Source organism: Seriola dumerili, unplaced genomic scaffold, assembly GCF_002260705.1.
Source record: "Seriola dumerili isolate Sdu_G_001 unplaced genomic scaffold, Sdu_1.0 BDQW01000081.1, whole genome shotgun sequence".
Lineage (NCBI taxonomy): Eukaryota > Metazoa > Chordata > Actinopteri > Carangiformes > Carangidae > Seriola > Seriola dumerili.
This window is the reverse complement of record NW_019174336.1, coordinates 2,430,463-2,451,999: the sequence shown is the minus strand read 5'-3', so window position 1 is coordinate 2,451,999 and position 21,537 is coordinate 2,430,463. Positions and strand designations below refer to the sequence as shown.

Sequence of the window (21,537 nt, the reverse complement as noted above, 5' to 3'; positions counted from 1 at the left end):
TTTCTGTCTGAGGTTTATTTTGATCCATTTCTATCTGACCAGTTTAATTTATTGAGGAAACAGGTTTATGAGACAAAGAAATGTACACACAGACACAGGGAGTTTATCTGTATTATAATAGTGCGTGGTTACTGAGGACTTGGAAACAGGTTGAACCACTATGTCAGTGCAGTAAAACCCCCATTAAGTTGATTATCGATGCTGTTTGTGAAGGTAACAGTGGAATTAATTGGGAATAGAAGGAAATAGTGCTGATGATTGATGAGTATATTATCCTGTAGTATTGTAAGCTGTCCTCCAGGTCAGAGAGGATGGTTTTAAAATCAAGCAAGTGTGCAGTTTGAGGCAGCATCAAACTCTGTACCCTTGCTTAGTGTGCACCTCAAGAACCAGGAGGAATATACAGTACATTGTATCTATGGTTTATATTAAATGGACCAACGCTATTAACAACATGTAAATAAATGAGATGCGCTGACAGAGTCTGCTGTGTTTGGGTTTGTCACATCACCAGTCCTTTAACACACATGCTTTTTTCAGGTGGCTGCTTCAGACAGACTTTTGAACATGGTGAAGGAGTGAGGTCCAGCAGGGATACCACCTTCACCTTCTCCTCAACCAAGCCAAGCAAGGACACCAGGTGTGACAGGACACTCTGACACTCAGTGCAGTATATCTACCTGGTCTTTTCCTGGGTTACAGGGTAGTGCTCACTGCCACTGTTTCACCTCTCCATCCCAGACATCAGCAGCAGCTGCAGAACACGCCGTGCCATCACAGGCATGATGGGAGTCCCCACGCTCTGTGTCGTGATCGTAGCATTCATCAGTCACAGCCACAGCCTGGAAATACAAAACCCTCTGTACAGGTCCAAAAGGTAAGAACTAAAGCTTTTTCTGTTCCTGATAAATTTGATTAGAAATGTAAATGGTAGATTTGTAAAAGTTTTAGCTGTTAATCTGGTGAGAAATCAAATTATTATTAAATCTTTGATCTTAGTCATTCCTCTTGTTCAAAACAACATTTTACCCACCAGTGGATTTTTCGTATTAATGACACAATTATGTTTATAGTGAACACAGCTGCAGTAGAATAACAAAGACATTTTATAGTGTATAGTATGTTTAAGTGCTATGCTACATTAAAACTAAACTGTCATCACAAATCATTAGCCTATTTATTTACATGTAATAACCATAGCATTCACAATAATCGCACAAAATCAGCAGGGGAGGCGCAGAGACACCTCTATTTATGGCTTATAGTCTCTCTCTCTCTCTCTCTCTCTCTCTCTCTTTCTCCCTCTCTCTCCCCCTCTTGTTGACTGTCCCTTCACTTCCCTGTTAGAGCTGAAAGTTGAAGTTACACCCATAAAAAGCAGCAGCTGAGAAACTGAACTAAGTGAGGTGTTCTGTCTGTCGATCTCCTCCATTCTGTTTAATCATGGCGCAGCACATACACCAAACAAATGTGTCAATGACAGTCAGTCTGTCAGGGTGTGTGTGTGTGTGTGTGTGTGTGTGTGTGTGTGTGTGTGTGTGTGTGTGTGTGTGTGTGTGTGTGTGTGTTTCGGTGTAGCAAGTGCCAGTAATATGTGGGGGATGCCAATTTGAAACCATGGTGCGACAGTTCATTTTAATATTAGTTTAATAGAACTGCTACCACTAATAATATTAATTTAATACATTAATGAGAAAATGAGCCAAATATCATTTTGACATTGGCAAAGTTATTGGTTATCAGCGATCACTCTGATCAGCATCTATCAGCACAGCCTTATTTCACAGGATGTGTTCAGGTGCAGTGTTGAATTGTACGTTACCTATGCTCAAAGCACGGTACAGTCACAGTAGTTATATGTGTAAAACGCAGGAAAATGGACTTGAAGCGTAAACACTCTTTGTGTTGCATTTACGGACACTGAGTAAAACACATATCCATGGAGAAATTGAAATAACAGAGAATCTGTTCTGTAAGATGCACGAGAGTCAAAACCTCCCTGTGTAGTTACGTACTGACATGCTGTAAGTGAGAATATCCTCAACAGTCATGTAATTGACTCAGAACTCAGAATATACAGAATATACAATACTTTCAGAAGGTATTCACATCCCTTCACTTTATTGTAGATTTAAATAGCCATTTTTGCCCATAAATCTGCACTCAGTAAATTTATAAAAAATCTAAATCTGAAATAATTAATTGTCAAAAGTATTGAAATAAAACATGAAAAGAAATGCGCATTAACATTGTTTTCATTAGATGTATAAAGCAGTACATGGGCAGCCCCCCAGTTTTTATAAATCTCAGTCACTGTGCAACCAGGCTCAGCTGCAGGACCTCATCTCCCCTCCACGGTCAGCCTTAGACCGGTCTGTTTTCATCCTGCTGCTCAGTCTGCTGCTTCTAGACCTGAGTGAACAGAAATGCCAAAGAAGAGTAATGTCACTGACTGTGGCGGACCACAGAGGTTGTGCAACAAGGCCAGAGCAGCCACCATGACATGCAATTATTATACGTGTGTGTGTATTTATAATGTGTGTATTATCAGTCATTCAGCTTCAGCAGTGAGCTCTCACTTATCATCACCAAACATCTGAGAGGATCAATAAGTTTATAGCCTTTACAAAAGAGCCTTTACAACCTGCTTGATGATAAAGGATCATATGAAAGGGAAATAAATTGAAGACTCCAACAGAGATAAAAAGACAAAAAACTGACCAGACAAATGGCATTAATGAAGTTCATAACTGTTCATCACCTCATCACTCTCAGATCCCTCTGGTCTGAAGTGTGTGTCAGTGTGTGCTCACATCCTGTCTGCATCCTCAGTAAATACCAGTTATACCATATACCAATATGTGGTAAATGGTGTTTGCATGGTTTATACACTGGGCCCCAGGTTTACTTACATTAAAACACGGGGACATTTTTGCTGCGTCTCAGTTTACACTGACAGTCTTTGTGTAACTTGTACCTGATTTTGTAAGGCCACATTTGAACTGACTGTCCAGGTCAGTTTGTTGTCACATGATGTTTCATTGGTCTACAGCTGAAGATGAGACGTTCAGTTTCTTACCAGATAACCCTGCACCTCTCTGGTGCTCTCTGGTCCAGAGCCGCTCTGTATCGACATGTGGGCTCATAGGAATCACTGACAGTTCTGTGCTAATGACGATCTGAACACAGCTGAAAGTATAAGGCTACAGTTTTCTATATTTTGGTTATTGTCAACAAATCCCATGAAAAGGCCAAAACAATACAGTCTCCATGGAAACCGTTGAATTTCACCGCTGTAAAATCTCTTTTATTGCTGCAAGTGCCTTAACGTTTTTCCTTAGCAAAGGAAACCTTTTAAGTTATTCTGTCAACAAACTTAAGTAACTCCCTCGGCTAAGGAGAAATTCCACCTTGTTGAAGTGGCATACTTAAGTAGAAAACTTCAGGTGCTGTGCAACTGGCCCCAGGTGTTTATCCTGGTCTCCTGCAGCTCCTGCAGTATTGGCTCCAGATCAGACAGTTCATTGCAGCATCTACATTCTGCCTCTGCTGGTGTTGCTGAGCAGCTGCACCTGAAGTTCTGTCTGGCTCCTCAGTGCTGCTGTCAGTGGCTGCAGTAACATTATAGTGTCCACTGCTGCCCTCAGTCTCTCCCTGTGTCTCCTCCTCTGAAAACTCCATCACATCCAGAGGTTGTGATGCACAACAAACCAGGGAAGCACAGTGTGTCTGAGCATGTGCAGTGACCCCTGCCTTACAGGGACTACTGTCAGAGACTGAGAGTGATCACTGTTGTTAGTCTGTGGATCTGTTTAGAATTAGCACACCCATACGAAGGAACATGTCACTCGGCTGGTTGGACTCAGAAGAATGAGATTTATCAGGTTCTGGACACACACACAGTCACTTGTGAGTGGGATGAATCCATTGTTGTTTTGTTTTGTTCATCAATAATCTAGAAAAAACACCATCTTCTCATTTAAGGCAGCAGCTGGATGTGCTGTCAGTGTGTTGGACTGTCTGACTGAGTGAAGAAGTCCTCGGTTACATAAACTGAAAAAAAAATAGCATTACATGAAAACATAATTTTTCTGACTGTGTGTTCTTTTGAGTGCACAGACAGTTGTGTACGAGGCAGTATGACTCTGCTTTGTCTGCTGTTAATAACTGAGTGTCCCGTCATAAAGCTGTCAGTAAACACCTCCCTCCTGTTCCTCTCTTAGGTCTCAGGAGAACGTGTTGTTGGATCCCAGCAGCTGTGCGTCCAGGACCGAGCAGCAGGTCTTTACAAACCCTCACAATTTCTCTGTGGACATTCGGATGCCTGGTGTCATCCCGGCCGGGGTGAGTCCGTCTCTCTGAAATGTTAACTCATTGCGAAACTTAAAACATTAATCTACAGGAAGTTAATCAGCAGATGTGTCAATAGTTGCTTAATCTTTGTCATTTTTGAGCAGAAAATGTCAGACTTCACATATGCCAATATTTGCTGCTTCTCCTGTAGAACAGACAAAAGAAAACATCTGAAGACTTTTATTCACTTTTTTAGAGATCAAACAATTAATTACCAAAGAAACATGTAGCAAACAATTTGACAATGAATTAAATGAATCGTTAATTGCAGCCATAATTATCATAATCTCTTGTGGAATTAGAAACCAGATGGTATTAAAATGCTTCCAGCCTCAGCACACTCATTTCCTCTTAAAACACATCTCAACACTTTGAATGAAGTGTGTCTTTGAGTTTTTGTGCAGGAAAAGGGAGTTCTGTTCCTGAGTTTTATGGGTTTGAGTTTTGTGTCACAACTGAACACATTCACACTATTATCCAGTCAGAGCTGGGAGCCAAAACAATGAAGGAAAAAAAAAGTTTTTTATCTCACATTTCTACTACTTTATGTAGAGCCCAGGATCTGTTTTATGGCTGTTCACTTCCACTTGGGCTGAAGGAAACAGAATATTTCTATGTCCTCAGCTGTAGTTCATGGAGAAAAATAAGTTTCTGTTGTGAGGTCGAACTTATGGACTTTGCAGGATCTATCTCTATCAGAGCGCTGACTGTCACTCAGCAGTCATCATGACACACAGAAACTGACACAACTTTCAGTCTGAAAATGAACACACTTATATTGCTGAACATTTCATAACTGTTCTCTGACTGTTCTCTTCATCCATGAATGAATATCATCATGCGTGTCTTTGATGTTTCAGTCGGACACTTACCTGTGCATGGCATTTCCTGTGCCAACGAGTCGAGATGCATATATAGGTGAGTATATCCTCAAAGTATTTTCATCTGTTATCTGTCTATAGACCTATTTCACTAGCAAAAATCATCTGCACCTGCATTGACTAGATGGTCATAGTCTGGGTAAATCCAGCGGTTAGCAGCTGGACGAGATGTCAGAGTTAGAGCTGTAGTAAACGTCACAGTAGCACCAACAGCTGAAGCAGACACTGCACAGGTAGCAGTAGTAGAGTGGTGATGGAAGTCATAGAAGAGGCTTGTTTCTCTTACTTCATAATCCCTCTGTTGTGTTCATCATGACGGAGCAGCTTCGTCACTGGCTGCAGGACACACACACACACACACACATATAAACGCACATAAACGCCACACACATCTCTCCCTCCCTCCTTTTGATTCTGGTCAAGCAGTCGGCACACTTTGCTATTATTCCTCTTCCTCTCACTGTTTAATAGTGTGATCAAGGGTGAACACTTGGTTGTTCTATTAATATTTACGCATACATTCACATACACACGTATATACTTAACACTATGTTGCTTACTCTTTGTTAGGGCGCGTGGCATCCTTGCCTCGCCTTGCTGTCTCACATCCATGAGTTTGGCAAAATAGGGGCGTGAAATTTTCCTTTGTTAAACAGTTGGTCATCGTGCGCTTAGGGGTCCTGTGAGCGGCATATATTATGTTTCCTGTTTGGAATTTTCTGCAGCAAATAACTTGTTTTGCTGATGTAGAAATGTTTATGAACTTATCTGGTTAAAGTACATTTTTTATTTCATAAACTATGAGTGCTTTGTCTAGCCAGAAAATGTGCTTTATAGATATATCTGTTTTGTTTTTTTTGTAAATATTAAGCCTGGTGGGAGGGGCTATGGGTTTATGTGGTGCTGCCCTGGCCCTAGTGGAGTCAGTCTGGTTTGGTAACAGAGCAGGTAACATGAAGTGAATCTTTTGAGAGGGATCCTCTCGTTTAGCGTTGGTCGTTCGCTGTTCTGTCCGTCTGTCTTCTTTACTGTGAAGCCAGAATGAGTCCAGACTCTGTACACCGGGAGCTGCTCTAACTCTTTCAGATTAAGCCATCAGTGGTAATGTTACCGGTTGAATAGGTTTGCTAATGCTAACGCTGGCTGTGCACACTTATGTTAATTCCTGTCTCAGTTTATGCCGTTACAATGGAGTGTAAGAGTGAAATAGCTGAAGATAGATGATAACACTACCATCACAGAATGAATCAGTCTGGCGTTAACTTTTGCATGTAAACTATTGACTTAAAATCAATACAGTGTTTTTGAGAATCGATACAGCATCAGTAAACATGATATCCTGTATCAATATTTTCTTACACCTCTACACTGAGGGGCTGCAACATGTGTTTATTCCTGAACGTTGTCTGATCTGTGGGCACATGATGTAACACAGTGTGTGTGTGAATCAAGATGACAGAAATGGTTCGAGTGAAGTCTTCAGACCTAAAGTGTGTAAAGTAACAGAGCTCAGTTCTTTATTAAATTTTTCTTTTCCTCCTCAGTGGACTTCATACCTCATGCCAGTATGGACACAGTCCATCACATGCTACTGTTTGGCTGCCAGACTCCTGTCTCCACCAGCAGCTACTGGTAAGATCCAGCCTCAGCTCACAGTGTTTACAGTGTCTGAACGGTTTCATTGGTAAGGTCTCTGTAGCTGTTTTCTCTGCTGTAGCAGGAAGCGTGGAAATGGTAAACAAAGCCTAGGCTCAGGCCAATATTCAATAATATCAAATATCATCATATTTCCCACCATATGTGATATTTTTCGTAATGTCAGTTTTTTTTTTTGTTTTTGTTTTTTTTGCATTTCTGCACAGTCTGCCCTGCTGCTCAGTCCAGCCCTCATTCACTACTTTACTGTACATTGACCTTCACATGTGAAAATAAAACTTTGAACTGCTGTTTAGTGGCAGCATCACTTATACCTGAAACATAAAATACAATCATATAATTATACAGTATTATATTGATAATATCGTATATTGCAATATTAGGGCTGGACTGTATTGAGATATTACATTTTGGATATCACCCAAAACAAGTAAAGGCACCAGTTAAATGACACTTTATACCTGTCCTGAATAGCATTTTACAGTTTCCAAATGAATATTAAAACAATTGTATTTACTGGATGAAAGTTTTAGTATTTTATTTGACCTGATAAGTCAAGTTATGATTGAACCCCTTGGGTTAGGTTGGTGTGAAGAGCTGCAAAGCTCCAGAACCTGAACCTGAAAGTTCAGGGCCAGTGTTATACTGCTCCATCATCACGCATCATCATGGCTTTAAGCCCAGTGCATCCTATAAGAGCTGCGTTGTTCAGCAGTGATCAGACATTGCATTGTTTTTTATTGTAATCAGTAATGCAGCAAACAACAGCAGGAAGTATTACATAACATTTAAAAGCTGCTAAAATGACTTCACTGGGTGTGGCCTCTGACACATTTACTGGGTCCAATAACCACATGTAATGTGAAAGATGTTCACAGAAGTGACAAACCCACAGAGAGTTAACACCAGCTCTGCAGTTCCCCTCAGCTCTGTGGAGCTTTGTAGCATCTTTGCTGTTTGTCTCAGCTGTAAAAAGCCACTGTCCGCTACCTGCTGAGCAGCAAACAGCAGACAGACACAGTCAGAGAGCAGCTGCTGAATATAGTGGAGCATTTAGCAGCTAAAGAGCCAGATATTTCCCTCAGGAGCTGGTGGAGACCAAACACATCAAACACAGAGATTCATGGATCCACATGGATCATCTTGTTGCTCTGTAGCTGCTGGAGGTGGAGATAGACACGTTTTATAAACACTTTCACCATAACAACTTTATAAGGTGATAACGAGTCAGTGGTTACATCCTGTTCTGTTTCCTCCGGGAGAAAAAAGGATCAGTTTGTAGATGATGTAAGTGTCTGTATGATAGTAACATCTACTGTAACATGACCCTCTGTTGTTTACCACCTGAGTGTGTCAGAGGAACTGCTCCAGGACCAGTATGTCCCTCACATCCAAACACTGCAGCACATTACTGTAGTGGGGAGTCGGTGTTTGTGTTGCTCTGTGGCTGCCTCTGTGTTCATCCATAAGCACAAAGTGTATTGATTATTGATGTCTCACTTATCTCTCCAGGGACTGTGGCAGTGTACCAGGCACTTGTGAGGATGAAGCCTCCATTATGTACGCCTGGGCTCGCAACGCACCCCCCACTAAACTCCCCAAAGGTTTGTCTTTCAAAGGGTTTCACAAGAACTAAAAGTCTTTTTGTTTCTACACTGGACTCTGGTTGTATCCAACCATGTGGAGAGACGTGTGTCTCCTCACCAAAACAATGGAGGGAAATTCAATTTATGTTGTAGTATTCAGTGTCCCTGTTACTCTGTATGATCCACAGACCTCTCTGTTTTCATAGCAACTATTTTCTTTAGTAGTGGTTAGTTCATTGAAAATAGACAAAGGCAAAGAACTTTTGTTATAAGAAAGTACAATAATACATCTTATTGTCTTTTGTTGGTTTTATCTCTCTGTGGTTTCATGTCTCTCTTTCTCTGTCTCCTCAGATGTTGGTTTTAAAGTCGGAAGAAATTCAGGAATAAGTTACTTTGTGCTGCAGATCCATTATGGAGATGTCAGTGCTTTCAGAGGTGAGTCCTAATGGAAATTTAACTATTGACATTTAAGTTTCGTAGAGATGATTCTTGAATCAAATTCAGTAAAAGTCTGGAAAGATTCAAGAGTGTAGAAGTAAGAGGTGTCACTCCTCAATAAACATGAACTCAGCAAAAAGGAACTTGTGTAGTAATTTTTCCCCTCAGCTGTAGCTGTCATGTAATATTTCTAATACTGTGATATACGTAGTTTAGTTCATTGTTAATGTCTTAGCTTTTGTTTGGTCAAATGATGATTCTTCATTTGCAGTTTTTGAGTTTGAGAATTTGATTATCAGCTGTTGGTCCAGACTAAAATATACAATATACAGTCACTGGATGGATTGGTGTGAACATTAGAGCAGAACCTGGTGACACTGGTGACAGCTCAGTTTTCATTTAGTGCCACCATCAGGTCACATTTTCTATGGTACTACAAGTACCTGCAAAACCATTCCCATCAGCCCCAGCGTGGGATTGAGAAATTGGGCGCGTGTGCACGAGCCACATTTCCACTTCCACTATTAATCATAAATGCATACAGACACTCCCTTAGATGAGGAAGAAGCACAATTTCACTGATTGTGAAACTGAGGCAAAAACATGCATGAGTTTACTAGAGTACAATCAGTCCAAATGTAAATTGTTTTATTCTGAACTTCATTTATTGGGACTAGAGAGTCTTAATGAGGCTCCAGAGGCTGTAACTCTGTGATTAGTAAATATTAAAATAGTACGAAACAGGTTACAGAATGACGAAATGACGAATGATGAAGAAATAATGAGGACATACTCAGCAATAACAATTTAACAATTCATAATACAGAAATAATGTTTGTGCTCAATGTTTCCTTTATTATCATTTAAACAGCAAAACTTATAATGATGATAATGAATGAAGCTCTCTGAAGTTGGTTATTTTATTTTATGTTGAATTACGTGTCTTGTCTTATTTTGTATTGTCACTTCACTGTAACTTGGAGCGCTTTGGAAGATCGTGTGTACACACGGTCAAAGGAATGTGTGACGTGACACATTCTGTGTTTATAAATACCAATTTATGTGTGGGAAATGACATATCCATTTTACGCATCTAGCCCCTCGTCTTGTTTGTTGTTTTCACCAGTTTATTAGAAACACCTGCGCACTGTAATACAGCGATAAGACCTCAGACTGTTCACTGACATTAGAGATGGTGATTCATCCTAAAGATCTCTTTGTTTGACTGCATCATCATCATCTGTTTCTAGCTTATCATCCACTTTTTATTTATGCACTTTATGTAAATGACATATTTAGTGATTATGATGCTCATAAGTTATTATTTTGCTCTGCAGACCATCACAGAGACTGCTCAGGACTCTCCTTAAGAATGACGTCCAAGCCGTAAGTATCAAGTGTTTTGATCAATACTGAAATAGAGAATCTTAGTGGAGGGAGCTGTGAAAGTTTGTTTGTTGTGTGTGAGTTAAGAGCAGCACAGTGTGTTGAGCTTGTTCTTCAGCACCAGGAAGAATGTAAATATAGATGAGAAGGAAAAGTCAGAGTCCTTAGAGCCTCCGGTCCTCTAACTGTGGCTCTGTGTTCCCTCCTGAAAGGCAGCCGTTCATAGCTGGTATATACCTGCTCATGTCTGTGGACACAGTCATCCTTCCAGGGAAAAGAGGTATGTTGACTGTATGTTTCCTACATTTAAATCTGTCAGGTTCAGAGATATAACTTTTCTGTTATAGAAACACACACACACACACACACACACACACACACACACACACACACACACACACACACACACAAAAGACAGATAAAATAGAAGTGATTATACCTGATAATGTACACTTGATTATTCTTCTTCTGTGGAACCAAAATGGATCCAGCTCTCTGAACCCAGCCCTAAAAGCAACTGTTTGATCTACAGTGTCAACATATGAAACAGCTGTGCGTGCTGTTGTGTGTGAAAACCCACATGTTGACAAGCATCAATATGTTATGTCACTGTGATATATCCCTCTGTCAACACTGTTAAATGATCTGTTGTGCTGCGCTTTACTAAAGGCTCTTGTCCATCGTGTTGAGTCAACATTAAACACTGATGCAATATTTTCCTTTGCGGAGGAAGTTGTTGGGTCAAAGCAGGTGAACACAGTGTTGTACTGGTACGTTACTCAGGTCTAACTGCAGGAGATTAAAGAACAGATCCACATCTAGTTTACAGTTCACTTTACACCTGAACGTCCACATTCACATGTTACTGTTGGAGCAGATAAAGGACTGGAGGGGCTGAAAGAGGCTGTACAGAGGTCACAGAATGGGCCTTAACATCCTCTTATTTGTCTCTGTTAGTTACCAATGCAGACGTCGCCTGTGATTACACTTCACATCCCATCTACCCCTTCGCCTTCAGGACCCACACACACCACCTTGGTGAGTCAAACCACAGAACTCAGTCCGTTTCAGAGAGACTTGTATCGGTATCAGCGGTAGTCTGGATGTGTGTTTGTGTTACAGGGAAAGTGGTCAGTGGCTACAGGATCCGAGATGGGAAGTGGAGCCTGATTGGACGACAGTCACCTCAGCTACCACAGGTACGTCATCACATCAGAAGGTAATTAAATACTGACGTCTATCAGTGTCCTGGTAGCTGATTGGTTAAAGGTTCAAGGTGCAGCTCGTATGTTCTGAGTGATTTTAGTGATGTTTTCTGTGTGATGCCAAAAAGGCTCCAACTGAGAAGGTGAGGCAGTCCAGGGAACAAAGACAAGAAGCTCACAGGAAACTTACAGAAAGTTCTGGAAACTGAAAGGGGCTACACATACACAGAGGCTAATTATCCAATGAGACACAGGGGACACAGGGAACTGGCAGGAAGAACACAAAGGCAGGAAGTAGGCTAAAACAACAGATGTATAAGGAAAGTAATTTCAAAATCAAAGTCTGATTTTATTTGTGATGATCAATACTTCCTCCAACTCATACTGTTTTGAATTCTATCATCAAACACCTTATATATATTTTATTCTGCTCCTGTTTGCCCTGTTATAGTTACAGCATTACACTGTTAATACAAACTCAACACTTCCTGCAAGCATTTCAAATTAAAATCCCTCTAGCATTTCGGTGGACAGAAACACCTTATTTTTTAACATGGCTTTTATTGTGAAACATTTGCAGGCATACCATATGCAACAACAGGATTTAAGAAAGACATGCCAAGTACTTCAGATAAATAATCCAGAACAACAATGTGTTGAAAATGAATTCATTAAATTAAAGTGGTAGAAATGAACATTTATTTGTTCATGTTGACCACACCCCCAGCCGTTACAAGAGACCCAGCTTTAATTCACTCCCAGTTTTTATTTGTTGAAATCCAGTAACACATCTGAATCCAACCAGGAACATATTGATCACAACAGTGTTTGTGCTGTTTGCTGTTTGCTCAGCAGTGACTGTGTTTCTCTCCAGGCTTTCTATCCTGCCAACAAGGAAGTGAGTGTGAAGTACGGTGACACCATCGCTGCCAGATGTGTGTTTTCTGGTGAGGGCAGAACCTCCAAAACCTACATTGGGTGAGTTCTGTTGTTGAACCTGAGGCACCTAATGCATGACTGCAGCACACTGTAGATGACCTGTAACTCAATTCAAGGTTCTGCTCAGTCCACTTGAATAACAGATGAGCTCTTGTTGCTCTCTGTGGTCTGTGTTTGTATTGAAATATAAATGTAAATATAAATATAAATTAATCACAGGTAACGCCTGGAACACTCTGCCTGCGTTGCGTGTGCGTAACGGCTGACGTTGCCGACCTGCTGCGGAGAAGCACACGTGTGCGTTCACACCGGCTGCGTCTCTACTGTGTTGACGCTGCTGCAGCTCTATCTCTCTGCATAGAGTTTGCTGGTTACTGGAATGTTGGATTTCTTGTCACTATAATTAATTTCTGATTTATTTTTGACAGAAAACGTCACTAAAATCACTGTGGTTTGTTGATCACGTGGAATCTGATTGATCTAACGCGCGTATCAACGAGGTTGTGTTGTGTAATGTGTCTTAAAGCAACGCAATGAATTTCACTACGTGGCAGCAACCAGCCGGGGCGCAATTTAAATTTTCAACAGAGAAAAGTAAATACTCAGCTGGCTGCCGTAGGCATCGCAGGTAAACATGAAGAGAGCAAGGCGAAGTTTGGTGTGGGAGCATTTCGAGCTGAAAAATAACAAAGCTTATTGTAAACATTGCAAAGCCGTGTATAAGCGCCGTAGCCTTGGCTTGTAATTTGTGAGGAGGTTTGGCTCAGAACTTCGGGCTCCGCTGTCATTAGGAGCGCCACATATCTTTTTTGTTCTGTTTAATAGTTAAACAATTAAACTTTAACTGCCTTGTCAAAGAGGATTGTTGTTGGACTATAATTTCTACTTGGAAAAAAGATTTCATTGAGGAAAAAGACGTTTTTCTTTAGTATTTTCTGCCATATGCATTTTTTAATATAGAAAATGAATGAATTAAGGTGTGTCCGCTCTGACACGTTAACATGTGGGCCGAAATGATAACCAAGACATTACGCAGCAACCATACACACGCAATACATCCAGTGTGTTCCTGGCCTTAGACAGACACTGAGGCTTTACTCCAGTCACGGTCTTTTCTCCTCTTCCACACCTTGTGTTTCTTCACACTTGCAGTCTGGAAGGGAGGGAAAACATGGCCCGGTGAGGGCACACCCCATTGTATTCTACAGTGGTACAATGGTACAATATAAATAGCATTAGTCCCTGAAGTCAACCTCTAGTAGTTCAGCAGGATGGCTAGAGCTGAGCTTGCCTCCTCCTGCTGCAGACACATGGTGAGAATTCATGAGAAGACCTGGCTGGATGTGGAGTGACTGTATGTCCAACATCAAGCTTTAAAATGTTCAGTCTGCTCTCTTTGACTCTTAAGTGCCACCTGCTGTTGTTGAGGGTGAAATTCTCAGGACATAAATCCTCAGCACAGTCATGGTGGGAAGATTGTGCCAAAGTCAGGTGATATTTTTTTGTCTTTGTGGGACATGTTTTTTTTGTTCTTGCTGTATTTGTTTCTGAAGCCTGACATATTAGAAATATTTTGTGGAACATGAGGTACATTTTGCATTTGCAAAAGAAAATGCATTAGTTAGTTAATGTGGTTTTTGCATTTGCAAACCACACTGTTAGTGAATCAGAGGACATTTGTAAAACATGCTTTGTTTGTTTGTTTGTTTGTTTGTTTTGGGGGGAAATTATCTCCATAGATTCCATAAAGATGATCTGTCTGTTTACACCTCTGTGGTCAGAGACAATGTTTTCAGGTCGTCTGTCACGCTCTCCTGATATCTCAGAATTTCTTCACATTTGGCACAAACATTCATTCGGACTCAGAAATGAACTGATTAGATTTCGGTGGACAAAAGTGTAGAATTCTGTAACTGGACTGGTTGGTGAAGGAATACAACCACAAGGCCGTGTTTCTAGACGAGTGATATATTTATTTCCATGTCCTCTTCTGTTTTGTCTGCAGCGGCACCTCTGATGATGAAATGTGCAACTTCTACATAATGTACTACATGGACAGCAAACATGCGATCCCCTTCATGAACTGTATGGAGACGGGCTCCAAAGAGCTGTTTGAACATATTCCAGCAGAGGCCAGTGTCCCCATCGCTGTCAGTCCAGGTCACATGAACTCCATGATGCACATGGGACACTCGACAGGTACAAAGGCATCACATCACATCACATCTAACCCAGTATTAAGAGTTACAGTATTCAGTGTAGCATGTTTGACTTTTTCTTATTCTAATGTGAGATTGAAACACACCTCTCTCCCACAGATCAAGGTAACAGATCACCGCTGGATGCAAGCAAAGCAGACCAGGTTCTGGATCAGGGTGAGTTCAAGGACAATAAGCTGCACAAGTATTCACCCTCACTTCACTACAAAAGCCCATTCCCATCTCATTGTTACATTCACCAGTAACTCAGTGACTGTCATGTCCAGACTCCTGTCCAGATTTACTGAGGTTAGCTGGAGGCGTAGATGTGACACGTGTCCCGTATGTATCAAACATTCGCAGCAGGCTGGAGTATCAGCTTGTGTCTCATTTGTGTGTTCAGTGTGTATCTCACTCCTCATTGCATGTAAGGCAGGATCACACAGACAACAGGAGACATGTTAAAAGAGGATGATTCCACTGCATTTACTGAGGTCGTGTTATTTCGACTGTCCATTTTCCCTACCTTTTAAAACCAGACACAAATGTGGCACAGGCAGGATTTACAAGAGACAGAAGTAAGGTTGTAGTGGCAGAGATAAATTAACATTAAGTAAAGGCATGAATTTAACCAAAACCTGATTACTAGAAAAACAAAGCTGGAGGGAGAGATCCTCAGACTCAGAGGTGCTGACTCTCATCCCAGCAGCTTCACACTCTGCTCCACCCGAGTGCATGCTGGAGGTCACAGTTTGATGAAGCCAACAGAACCACATCATCTGCAAAGAGCAGCAATTCTGTGATCCTCAAACTGGACTCTTGTCCTCTCGGCTGTGCCTTCAGATCCAAACAGGATCTGTGACGAGGGACAACCCTGTTGGACGCCAACACCAACTGGAAACGTGTTTGACTTCCTGTCGGGAATATGAACACAACTCTCACTTAGGTTATATGAGGACCTTGTAAGCTTGTAGGTCCTGGTACCCCATACTCCTGCTGTGCCCCCTCGAGACTAACTGTTGGACATGGCCGTTACTGTAGTAACCTTACAAGATTTTGAGTTGGTCACTGTTCCGCAGCCAGGATTGGTCCTTCTGGATGTCAGGTTTGATAGTTGGTTAGAGCCTCATTTCCTGCTCCTGGAATAAATTTTCCTAGCGAGGCTAAATCTTTAAAAAATATATAAAATTCAGTTTACTCTTCAACATTATGAAGTATTGCCTGTAGATTGATGAGGGGAAAATGAATTTAAAGGATTTTAGTGTAAGACCAGATGAAGGGGTCTGAAGACTTTCTGAATGCTCGGTATATTCTAAAGATTATTATAGATTTATTTTATGAGTTATATTTTGGTTTACAGTAACAGTTGAGCCACAGCCAAAGTGAATATTTAGTAATGAAGATCACTACATTTCTGAGCTCAGTGATCATGTCCCTCCTTATAACAGCTTTGCTCCGGGACCTGCAGAAGATGAAGCTCTGGATGTGTATTTGGTTGACTCAAATTCTCATTATGAAATATTAAATATTGAGATTAACTAATGGTACCATCTACACCACTTACACTTTGATGAGATCACTTTAATTAGACTATGCAGTAGTTTTTCAGCTGACACTGGTCTGTCCCTGCAGGCTGTGTGTGATCTGTCTCCATTGTTGTTGCACACTGTCCGCATGATACAGTGTGTAGAGTGTGTGCATAGTGTGTTTTTTTTCTCTTTTTGATTATTTGTTTGACTCTGGTAAATATTGTCATTACGTCCCTACAGGTCGTTCACTTGTCTGAAGCGTAACCTGGGGCCGGTTTCACAGAGACAGACTTTGACTGTGTCTTAGATAGAACAAACAGCCAGACTTCAGATAAACGTCTAAATTCATCTGTTGCACAGAGCAGTTTAGTTCTTGACTATCATGACAACTGAACTGCTTTAGTTACCCAGAGTTCTGGGTAAATTGACACTTTTCAAAATAAAAAAATGGCCGACCTAGGAACCACATCCAACCACTGAGCTCTATTCACAAAGAAAATGTTTGTCTTCTGGGAGAATTCAGAGTGAAACAATAAAACCAGACACCACAAATTATGAGCCATATTTATACTTTTTGTTGTTGGGTGCTACTGCTCAGTGCAGGTGTCACTGATTGCTCCCATGGTAACATTGGTCTCAGGCCTGAGTTAGCCTGGGGGTAAGGTGTCTTATGTTTCTGGCTTTATTTTTGTGAAATGGTCTGACTTACATTAGACTAATTTATGAGCAAAATGAAGACTGGACCAACACTACAGACCAGTCTGAAATATCTTTGTGAAACTGGTCTCCCTGATCTGAATCTGCTTTGTCTTTTGACTTGTGAGTTCATCATTAACTGAAAGAGTTGGACTTGATTAGAGCTCCTTTGGCTGAACACTGATGACTGAGCTTTTGCTCATTTATAGATCAGTACTGGACTCAGATTTAACTGTTCAACAGCTGGTGGTGTCGGTGTATCAGGTAGTGGGGGAGACAAACCTGGTCAACTGACACCTTTAGTAAAGGTGAACGGAGAGTAACTGACAGTCTTTTGAACAGTGCGCAGGGTGGGAATGAATTGTGTTGTTTCAGTGAGATGAAGAAATACAGTCCAGGAAGTTCGGTATGAGAAACAGATCTGTGAATGGAAAGGCTCATCTGACACCAGGACTCTGAACAGCAGTTTATACAGCAGTTTATGGAGTGTGCGCTGACTCTCAAATGATTGGTCACTGCTGTCTTGCTGGACGATGCCGCATTGCAGCAAAAGTTGGTCCTGGTTCAACATTTTTGCAGAGTCCAGACTGGCTCCACTTAAATTAATGGTGGGCTTGTCGGTCTGAACACGGCCTTAGAATGAGATTTGGCAATTAGAGACTTTTGTATTTAGAGAATATAGTAGATTACTCCTTTCAGGTGAAGAATGAGTGACTGCCAAGTGAAGGAGTGACTGGGCAAGAAGGGTCTTGGTCAGTGACCAAGAACCCAGTGGCCTCTCTAATAGAGCTTCAGAAGTCCTCTGGGAGAGACGAGACAGAAGACAGAGTCTGACTGACAGGATTTAAAGACTCTGAGAGCAGGAGGAACAAGACTCTCTGAACTCCAAACAGGATGTCTGCTGAACACCAGGTACTGCTCATCACTTGGGTAACACCACCCCTACAGTGAAGCATGGGGGGGCCAGCATCATGATGTGGGGGGTCTTCTAAGCAGCACGGACAGGGAGACTGGTCAGAACTGAGAGATGGATGAATGCAGCCAAATACAGAGGGGTCCTTGAAGAAAGCCTGATCCAGAGACTGGGAACCCAGGACAGGGGTGATGGTCCACCTTTCAGCTCCACAGTGACTGTCCCTGAGTGTCCCAGCCAAAACCCAGACCATAGACAACCTGTGGAGAGACCTGAAGAGGACGGTTCACACTTCCTGTCCAGTCTGAGTCTGAGAGAATCCGTCAGGAAGATGGACCAGATCCAGGTTCAGAGTTTGAAGAGGGGGTCCTACAAAGAACTGGATTAAAGGTCTGAAGACTTTTGTTAATGAGAGATTTCAGTTTTTGATTTTTAATGAATTTGCAAAAACTTTAATGAGCAAAAATGGTCGCATGCATGCACAGGAGGTCGAGACATTATAGAAACGAAGTCTCATGTGTAGGGCTGCTCCCTAACAGTCGACCAAACCAGAAGAATCTTAGTGTGTCGTGATTGGTCGGTTGGTTTAGCGTTGTGGAGTGTCGAGGTGCTATTGCACAAACTTTAGCGGAGCTGATGCATATATCAGATCTTTGAGATTTACCTTCAAATCAACAACTCTTGATCGTGCGTCTGCTGACTCCAGTCTATCATCCTCTCAGACACTGATCTGTGCTCCAGGCCGGCGTCTCTGCTCCTCCCACCCCTCCCTCTCCCTACTCTGCTAAGCTCTGTCCAGCCCTTTACCTACATCCTCATTGTGTTTGCTGTCTCAGCTCATGCAGGAATCGAGAGTTTTCTAGCCTGTGAGTCGACGCTATGAGCTAACAACTGTCCCTCTTTGGAGCCAGCTCTTCATGGCCCCTCTCTCATGCTCTGTCATGATTTTCTCCGTCAGTCCTCTTAACTACACTACTGCATTTTCCCTGTGTAGTCAGGACTTTACCTCCAGCCTACAACCTCCTTGTCCTCTGTTTCCTCTCTTTCCTGTCCTTCTGTCTGTCTGTACAGGTGACCTCTATTCTCTCATGTCCAAGCTGCTAGGCCAGAGTAAAGACATAGCTCACATTCATAAGTACAACCCCAGCGAGATGCAGAGAGCCCAGGCTGAGCTGGTGGCTCAGATTGATAGCTTAATGCAAAAGACAGACCTGGGCTCTCCCAGTGCCACACTAGCCTTCCAGACCAGGGAGGACCCTGTTTTGGTGAGGGACAGAGTCCACAAATTCCATCAGCTTGAGGCCACAGCCAAGTCCCCAGGAAGCAAGCTGCTAGCTACAGGACAAGGTGGGTCCTGGTGTTTTTTTTTTGTTTTTTGTTTTTTTTTTGTTATTTTTTGTCATTGGTGCTGAAAACATAAATTTTTTCTTTGCGTGGTCCAGTATGTAACGTACATACTGGACGTATGTTTGGACACACCTTCAACTTTTCAATGCATGTTCAGACTTTTTTTATTGATGAAATTAAAATCAATGAAAAATGCATGAATGGATTAGTATGTGAACCTTATTGTTTCATGAGGTCTTTTCCTCCCTGGCTGTAGCATCCTGTGTTTCCTCCTCATTTCTGTCTCCTCATCCCTTCCACTCACTGACATTCACTCAAACCAGCCCCCACCATTGCAGCCTGGTGCATTTTTTTTAAAGGTCCCATCAAGTCTAAAGGTAGATGTCTATTTAATTATAAAGCAGGTCTAGGTTCTATATTAACACTGTGAAAGTGTCAAAGCCTCAGTCCACAGAGAAATGCACACAGCCTGAATTCAGAAACTGAGCCTTAAAACCAGCCGTCAGGACTTCTGGAACTTTGTGATGTCACAACAAAGCAGTCACTGCTCTCAGCCACGCCCCAAGCCCCGCCCACCTGGACCCACCATCCAAATCCATTTGCCTGACATCTGCTATATTTATATTAGAGCACTGAGAAACAGTCAGCCAATCAGAAGAGAGGCTCAGAGGCTCCTGTCTGATATCTCATTCATCTTCCCCTTGGAAACAGCCAAAGGCCTCGTTTGTTTTGGCTTCAGTGTAGAAGGTTATTGTTGTTTTAAAGGAGGTTTCAGTGTTCCTCACCAAAACAAATCAGGTGTATTCCTGAAGTCTAACAGACATGCCATGTATTTTCTTTCTCATAAAAACATTGTCATTGTTGCTCCAAAGTTTAAATCCTGCACTGTCACAGGTCCTTGAAATATCTTAATTTACTTATAAAAGGCCTCAAGTCTTTAAAAGTCTAAATTTTCTTAAATTCAGATTTGACCAGTCTTAAATATTTTTTAGTCACCATGAGATTTCCTGGTATGTGCGTCCTGTATGGACTTAGATCACACAGTGACACACTGACTGCTGACCTGAGTCCATCTCTTCTGTTTCATCCTCTTCAGTTGGTAAAACTACATTAGAGCCAACTGGTGAAGAGCAGAACAGACAGCACATTCACCTTATCTTTATTTTGTGGTCCAGACGTCATCTTAATGAAATCCGCATTAATAAAGGTTACTTTATTAATGACACATTAATAAAGGTTACTTTATTAATGACAGCAGCTGAGCTGGATCACTAACTACATCAACATTTAACATGAGTGGTCACGGAGGAGGTTAGAGACAACTGAAGGTTGTTTTCTGCTGTCACAGAGCTCAGTTCTGCTGAGTGACGGGCTGTTGCCTCCTCCTGCTGTACTGTGTTTTAATGCAGCTGACATCATAGTCTTCTGCTTCTGTTGCCACAACAGAACAGGTATGAAGTAGTGACTGAGTCGTGGCTCATGAACGCTGCAGGTTAACCAGCCGTCGTCATGGTGTTGGCTGACAACATAACTGTTGTCATGGTGATCAGATATTATAACGGTGTCTTTGTCTGACAAAATCATCATTAATACAGGTTAATGAGAACAGCTGTGTATTCAGATAATTAAAATTTAAGATATCAGGGAAACATCACAGAGCAGTTTACAGAGGATAAAACTGTGGGACTGACACTGTTTAGAATCTCCCTCAGAAACCTGTCAGGATAACATGTAGATCAGAGCTCTCCCAGTAGCTCACCCAAAGGTTCAGAGAATATAGTCTGTACAAACCATGGATGTGTAGTTCAAACTTTAAGCAACACAACTGCACTCAGTAAATCTGCTCCAATACACAGACAGAATCTTCTAGTCAGATGTATGGAGGTTTATTTACAGTGGTGTTTTCATGTCTGTTGAGGTCTGACTCTGGTTTTTGTCTGATGTGAGTTTCACATGTTTTTGGATGTTGAAATTTGATGATTGTTAAATGATCTTATTGATCTGGTTTGGTTTGGAGATCAGCTGGAGTGTTTTGATACGATATTGATACAAATAAATGTAACCGGTAATACAAGACATGAGGAGCTCTCAGACACTTGGATTCTGTCAAAATAGTAGAGAAAAAAAGGTTGGAGACCCGTGGTATAGAGGACCTGATGAAGGCTTAAGTTTAAGTTTAAGTTTGTCAGGACAGTAGTCACTGATACGTCTGAGGTTATAAAGGCCACGTAAACACTTGTATGAATATGATTGGATGTTACTAGTTACTGGTAGTCAAGCAGCTGATGGTGAAGCTTGAATGCAGTCAGCTGATGTGAGTGCTCTGCTGACATCATGCAGCGCTCTGTTCCGTCCATCACTACACAAAACTGTTAAATAGAAAACTTTGCTTCAGTTCACAACAGTC

The 21,537-nt window shown here is 41.6% G+C and overlaps 1 protein-coding gene across 5 annotated transcripts in view; it reads left to right on the top strand.

The window, feature by feature from the left end:
* Nucleotides 1-21,537, top strand: part of pam (peptidylglycine alpha-amidating monooxygenase) — a 37,480-nt gene that overhangs the window by 1,293 nt on the left and 14,650 nt on the right. For 3 of the 5 annotated variants that reach the window (XM_022744451.1, XM_022744450.1, XM_022744448.1), the window contains exons 2-16: nt 541-640; nt 742-877; nt 4,224-4,344; nt 5,214-5,271; nt 6,779-6,866; nt 8,403-8,494; nt 8,831-8,914; nt 10,255-10,303; nt 10,516-10,583; nt 11,261-11,341; nt 11,426-11,502; nt 12,383-12,486; nt 14,453-14,646; nt 14,766-14,822; nt 18,855-19,130. In XM_022744451.1, the coding sequence (XP_022600172.1) occupies nt 783-877; nt 4,224-4,344; nt 5,214-5,271; nt 6,779-6,866; nt 8,403-8,494; nt 8,831-8,914; nt 10,255-10,303; nt 10,516-10,583; nt 11,261-11,341; nt 11,426-11,502; nt 12,383-12,486; nt 14,453-14,646; nt 14,766-14,822; nt 18,855-19,130 (1,444 nt within the window). In that variant the 5' untranslated portion in view covers nt 541-640; nt 742-782. Of the gene's footprint in view, nt 1-540; nt 878-4,223; nt 4,345-5,213; nt 5,272-6,778; nt 6,867-8,402; nt 8,495-8,830; nt 8,915-10,254; nt 10,304-10,515; nt 10,584-11,260; nt 11,342-11,425; nt 11,503-12,382; nt 12,487-14,452; nt 14,647-14,765; nt 14,823-18,854; nt 19,131-21,537 lie in introns of all 5 variants that reach the window. The other 2 variants (XM_022744452.1, XM_022744449.1) reach the window with 2 other exon arrangements.